The sequence below is a fragment of the Melitaea cinxia genome, chromosome 22, assembly GCF_905220565.1.
Source record: "Melitaea cinxia chromosome 22, ilMelCinx1.1, whole genome shotgun sequence".
Classification (NCBI taxonomy): domain Eukaryota; kingdom Metazoa; phylum Arthropoda; class Insecta; order Lepidoptera; family Nymphalidae; genus Melitaea; species Melitaea cinxia.
Genome location: NC_059415.1, coordinates 8,511,865 through 8,518,823, shown reverse-complemented (window position 1 = coordinate 8,518,823; position 6,959 = coordinate 8,511,865). Strand labels below are relative to the sequence as shown.

Sequence of the window (6,959 nt, the reverse complement as noted above, 5' to 3'; positions counted from 1 at the left end):
TCATTTGCCTGCAAACACAATCATCCTTTCTCATAATATACTTCGTATAAAAAGTTTTTACAATCGACAAAGCCAATCGCTTCAAAGTGATGTCACTTAAATATGACTACGATAAAATCGATTTCATGAATAATTAAAAAAGAAAGTAATTATTAATATACATAAGTTTGCAACCAAAATGCAGACGATATTTCGTCTACTTTAACATAGTAATGTATGCAAAGCTAAATAAAACCAGAAATATATTCAAAGAGGATGATCCGCGTACAGTTTGAGGACTTAATTGAAACGTTTTTCTAGCGAGAGTAATCACCTCTCGTGGCGTAAACAGCGACTCGTGAAATGTATTAAAATATTTCATCGCTTCTACTAAATTATTTTTAAACACCTTTTTCTTTTCTTTTATTTGGGGACTTTTATTCCAATCATCTACGTTAGTTTCATTTTTTAAATTAAGAATATACAAGAAAAAAATTTAAACATTTTAATTATTTATTAATTGCTAGCATCAATTTTAACGGAGGTAGGGCACAGCAGGAAATTTCTTTCTCAAAATATGGAGCAGCCTGGCTGGGGTAGTACCTTACAGAGGATCACAGCTAAATAATAGTGTCTTCAAGCAGTTTATTAAAAAATTATACATTAAAAAAAAAGGTGGCATTTTTAGATGTATTTATTAATAGAATCGTATACAAATCCATAGGCCATATCGAGTGCTAGCGTGTCAAGTTTCCAAATCGAAATAACTTATAGATATTTTATATGGAAATAAGTAACTAATGTAAAAAGTTAAAGAACAGCTAAATCATTCGATTAATCAATAATTCAAAAAGAGCGAAAACATTCCCTATATGAAGTACATTTTTTTTCTTATTTTATTTTTAATTCCAACAGAAGCACGTTAGCAGATAACATTTTGATAATACTTAAAAATCATACAAGTAATGACCATCTTTACGCTGGTTCAAAGTTTGAAAATATTAGAGTAGTTAAAAAATATTAATCAGATTTCCATTCTGGTAACTTTAAAGTAGGCGCAAAGATTCTAGAAACAGCTGAATAGATTAAATATTTAATCATAACCAATGAAGTCAAAGTGACAATTAACACGATGACCACTAAGTCGATCTCGTAGTATTCACTCCAGCTCACACCAGCTGTAGGCGCGCGCAGATGTGCGCCGCCATGTCGCAGTACGTGCTCCGTCCACCACACAGCGCGCTGCAGCGCTGTTTGTGCTTCATCACGCATTATAGCACGGAGCTTCAAAATATTTCTTCGATAGCTATAAATATAGGTGAAATAGGCTGTTTAGCGAATGAGGCATTGATATTACATATCTAATCTCTAGTAACTTTTTATTAATGAATAATAAAATCAAAAACAATATACGAACTCCTAATATTAAATTTAATTATTATTCAGATAAAATGCTTATATTTGTGTGGGTACGCCACAAACATTTATTATTAAAATATAAAAGCAGTTAACCTGAATAAACAACTTCTTGCCTATTGGGGAGGAAGATACAGAAGGAAGGAAGTTCAGGATTGAAATTGATTTCAATTACACGAATATTTACCTGGTCTGAAAGAAGATGTAGTGACAAAAATTGAGAAAGGTATGCTCAGATGGTTTGGTCATGTCGAGAGAATGAGTGAAGAACGATTGACGAAAAAAGTGTATAAGGCGAGTGTGGATGGAAGGGATGGAAGGGGTAAACCTAGGCAAACGTTCTGAGGCCGGACGTCTTGAAAAAAGGCCAGGTCAAGAGTACCCTAAACCGAAGAGAATATATGAAGGGAATAATGAAAGTGGACGAAGCGAAAGAAGAATGTAAGGATCGTAGCAAGTGGAAAGAAGTAGTCTCTGCCTACCCATGTATGTATGAATACTTACCTTGCATCACGTACTACGGTCTTAATAGCATTTCTGAACGTATCTTCCGTTAGACTTTCCATCTCAAGTTTGATTCCAATATTATAATATTCATATTTTTCTGTATTAAGCCACTGATCTCCTTGAAGTGGTATTGCGACTAAAGGAACTCCAGCATCGATAGCTTCATCTGTAGATTGGAGTCCTCCCTGTGTAACGAAGGCTTTAATGTTGGGATGTTCTGTAATTAACATAAATATGCTATATATTGCATGTTTTATAAGCATTATGAACAAATTTCTTAGTTTAGTGTTTTATAGTGTGTTGTATACTCACTCAATAAATCTGACTGTGGATACCATTTCTGAACTCTAACATTTTTCGGACAGGACGAAATATCTTCTTTGTCCCATTTCAAAAGCACGTTATAATGAAGTTGCGAAAAAACATTCATTAATACTTGAATTTTTTCTTGTGGTAGATAAGATGGCGAGTAATTCGTTCCGAAGCTTACGTAAATAGCGCCATGTTTCGATTTATCGATGAACGTTTTTAAATCCTGTTACATTTACAAATATTTGAATGATAATTTGAAAAAAACTTTACTTAAGAATAAATGGAGTATTATTATGTTTTATAATATCACTAGCTGTGCCCGCAACTTCGTCCGCGTGGAATAGTGACTTTGGAAAGCATTTTTTGGATGTATTTTTTGGTTTATTGGACATCAGAATAGCTCTAATATTTTGTCTCTTGTTGAAAACTTTTCATTCAATGCTCACATAAACCTTATATATTTCCACACCAACTTTCATCCTCAATTCCCTATTGTTATTTTACACCCTTGAGCCTAAAACTTTTACAAACTTTGAATCTCATTTTACTTAATATCATATCAAAAATCGACCTTTCCAGTGGGTATCGAACCTACATCTCCGACTGACCGTGTCGGTGCTCTAGCCAATTAAGCTATGGAACGATGTATTCGCTAGATCGAAATTTTTGATATGATGATTTTATATTCGGTATGATATGATATTTAAAAAATGTTTAGAATTTTCTAATGAGTGGATTACACAAAAATAAAAAATAAATAAATAAAAATCGAACAAATTTGAATGTCATATTTATTTATAACGAATCAACAGCCTAAAAAATAAGTTTCAAGCCTTCTAGCTCTAAAAATGACGATACTTCCATACAGTTTTTCATCCCCAACTTTCAACCCTTTTTTGCATTAAAAATTAGCCTATGTCCTTTCTCAGGCTCTAGACTATCTGAATTTTTTTTTATGTCACTAGGTCGGCAAACAAGCGTACGGCTCACCTGATGGTAAGCGATTACCGTAGCTTATAGACACCTGCAACACCAGAAGCATAGCAAGCGCGTTGCCGACCCAATCCCCAATCCCCGCAGGAGCTCTGGTCACCTTAGTCACCAACAGGAACACAATAATGCTTGAAAACAGTATTATTTTGCTGTGACCCCAGTCGGGCTGCTCCATATTTTGAGCAGGAAATTCCTGCTGTGCCCTACCTCAGTGATGGATACTAAATTTCATTTAAACCGGTTCAGTAGTTTGGGCGCGACAGACAGACAGACAGACAAACAGACAGACAGACAGACAAACAGACAGAGTTACTTTCGCATTTATGATATTAGTAAGGATGTTAAAAAAGTTACGAAACAATTATTGGAATAGTAAGACAATTTTTTTTTTAGTTTATTTGAAGATACATTTTAAACTTAAAATTCTACTAAAATTTTAACGCTTTGCTTATATGATAAAGGATAATAACTCAAACTAACGATAATAACTTTCCTTACTACCTTGGGCTACCCTGTGAAATACCTGCGAACGCTTTTAATAGAATAGAAACAGTGCTCAGCTGAAGATCATCTATAGAATTAAAATTTAAATTGTGTGGTTGTTATAAATACCTCAGGTAAAGCCTTGTTTGGTTTCAAGGGTATTCCGTTTATATATAACACATTTTTTGGTACAGGACGATTGAAATCCCAAAGTGGATGATTATTCAAAAAACACATTTGCACTTTTTTCTCCAATTCTCCGATAGGTGGAATGTTTGTATCAACTATCCTTCTCATTACTTCAGAATTATTATCGTCCAAATTTTTAGCTAAGTTATAGATGAAGGAGAAGCTGTACAACTCAATTATTTTTTCCCATAAAGTAAGATTATAACTTTTCTGTTGGAATGCTAGTGGATATAAGAGTGGATGAGAAGAAGCTCCCAACATTTCAAATGTTCCAATAGAACCCCCAAAGGAACTTATTTCAATGACAGGTACCTTATAAATGTGGGAGTAGGCTAGAGCTGGTCGCGATAAAAGTTCGACTATCAAGAGATCGAACGCGACACTACTGTCCCTTAATAAACTTTGCACTTCTTCAGATAAAAACTGCTGTTTTGTAATATATGGTAATGCTTCGAGAACTAATTGCACTTGTTGATTTAAATCTTTTTTCTTTCCTGAAATAAAAACTTCTTTGGCCGATTTCGTAATATTATACGATAAATCATGAAGATCGATTTCACGAAGATTTTTCGGTGCACTTTCTTTTGTAAAGGCTGGGTCTGTAGTTATCACAACCACTTCGTGACCACGTTTCGCTAGTTCTTGCGTCAACGGTTGAAAAACTATTTGATGACTTATCGAAGGAGTTGGGAACACGGCAAGAATTCTTGCTGATTCACTTTGCATAATTACAAAACAGAAAAATATTGTATATATTGAAAACATTTTAGATTCAAGTGTTTTCTGCATATTTTTAAATATAGAATATAAAATCGAAATGTTTATTTTAACGTATAATGTGTCGTTGTAGTTACTGTAATAATCAACTATTATTCATATTATGACAACTGTTTATAATTCCTATAAGTAAGGGTCACATACACACTAAAAAAACGTCAACCCAACTTAACATATTTCAACTGATATATTAATTTCTGGCTTGTTTTATTTTTACACAGTTACATAACTGACAAACGAAAATATTTCGCAATAACAGGTTAAAATATAGTACACTTCATGTAGTTCTGATTGGTCTTTTATATGAAGAAATATAATACATAGTTATAATACAGATGTACAGTACATACATATATGTGTACAGTTTTTCACATTTGAGATATTTTTAGGGGTCGATTTTTAATGAGTTTCTGTCTAAATGAGGTGAGAGTAACATTTCATTAAATTAATTCTGAAAATGTAGTAAATAAAATTACTTATTTTTCTATTCTTCCAATAGTTAGAAACCTGTTTCTAAAGCTAATTTTTCGTTACAAGAAATAATAGAGGTTAGTTTGGTAACTGAGCCACAAATAATATGTAATTGTTAAATTAAACAACCTTTTCAACCATTTAGTGTAATCAAAGAACCCAATGAAATTTTTAATACAACTTGTATAATGTTCTGTTGTTTCTTTCCGATTGCAGTTCACACGTAAGTAAGTGCAAGGTTAACGCACACGTATGCTAATAATTTTCAATTAAATACTTTTTGTGCAATTTTTTTTTTTTTCATTATTTGTTGAGCTTGTATTAATAATGTATAAATATCGTTTTTGACACGCACAGACATTAGAACTTATGTTATCTCTGGGCCATAGCAATTTTTTTTGTAGAAGGTTACCAAAGTAGAATTACAAAACAGTTTTGTCACAAACAAGTTCCGTCAAATGTCTCATTTTTCTCCTAGGTAGAAAACTAACCCGGAAGGACCAAGTAATAGCCAAAAGAGACAAAACTAACCACTCAGAAACTTGTGTTGGTTACTTGGTTAACAATCAACACTATCTACTAACAACAAAATGTTGGTCTACCATTTTAAAGTTTATTTTGATGATGACATCCAAATTTGGTTTACTACCAGCAAATCAGATATAATGTGTCAAACAAAAACATTCTGCATATCATTGCTGGTGTCCCATGGCTTGCTCGCTACTTGGAAATCCACAATCACCTTGGAATCCTATCAGTAATAGTGGAATCGAATGCTAAACAAACAAAAAAAAACTAAATATAACAAATCTTTGCACATCTCAAATAGACTCAAGAGAGCTCATGTGGCCCCTTACCTTAAGGTTGCAACTTTATCCTGAAGTCATTCCAAGCGTGATCCTCGTTGCAACAGATTTCCTTATTGTTCTTGCGACTGATTACAAATAACTATTAAACTCCTTCATATTTTCGATATACTTATTTTAATAAGTATTCAATAAAAAGGCATATAAATACCAATGCATATAGTACTCATAACCATAAAAAAAAATTATTTAACGCGATATTGAAAACATACTGTATCAAAGCAATATTGTGTGATGGTATACTAATGTTCATATAAATAACTTACACTTGACTAAGTTTATCATTGATTATAATTTTCACGCGCATTCTTTTGTATCATTTATTAGCAGAATATCATTTGTTGTTTAATATAAAATATTTGTATGATTGTATGGTTCCTTGACTATACTATCTTTTAATACTTGGTAATTAATTGAGATCAATTGATTGTCACAAAAAAAAAGTAATAACGGACACTATTAAAATCAAGGGGTAGTGATAATTGCGAAACATATATAATATTAAATTATAAACACTAGAAATAATTAACAGTGATGATTACTTAGTAAAATTGTATTTAATATAATTATATGCATGTTTCTTTATCATTCATGTGAGCGCAGCCTAAAACTAGTAAACGATTTCGTAATTCCACATCTGAATAAATATGAACGCAACTCATTACATTGTATGCTTGTATAAACGTGACGTAATACGAAGTATTTTATAATTTTAAATAAAATAAATGTTCTTAATATACCTTTTATTTTTTACGTTGCAGTGGTTTTGTAAAATCTGTTAGTTTAGTTATTAAATTAATGTTTTCCTCTGTAAAAAACACTGTTTCGAGGAGTTATCTGTACATTTAGAATAACATTAAAACTTCCATGCAAACAAAGGGAACCACAGCAAACAGTATATAGATAATATAGGTGGCATAAATTAAATGTAATAATATTGCATTAACTGTAAGAGTATGCACATAA

General features: G+C 32.1%; 1 protein-coding gene across 1 annotated transcript; it reads right to left on the bottom strand.

The window, feature by feature from the left end:
• Positions 1 to 999: 999 nt before the first annotated feature.
• Positions 1,000 to 4,605, bottom strand: LOC123664451 (UDP-glucosyltransferase 2-like). Its single transcript, XM_045598993.1, has 4 exons — positions 3,820 to 4,605; positions 2,215 to 2,437; positions 1,900 to 2,119; positions 1,000 to 1,285 (listed from the first exon to the last, which is right to left on the bottom strand). The coding sequence occupies exons 1-4, from the start codon at positions 4,603 to 4,605 to the stop codon at positions 1,000 to 1,002; spliced, it is 1,515 nt and encodes a 504-aa protein (XP_045454949.1).
• Positions 4,606 to 6,959: the final 2,354 nt, after the last annotated feature.

Coding starts and splice junctions, on each gene's coding strand:
- LOC123664451 (XM_045598993.1), bottom strand. CDS start 4,605: ATGCAAAGTGAATCAGCAAGAATTCTTGCCGTGTTCCCAACTCCTTCG. Junction 2,438..3,819: donor CAAACAAGGCTTTACCTGAG/GTATTTATAACA, acceptor TAAATGTAACAG/GATTTAAAAACGTTCATCGA. Junction 1,286..1,899: donor ACCGTAGTACGTGATGCAAG/GTAAGTATTCAT, acceptor CTATATTTATAG/CTATCGAAGAAATATTTTGA.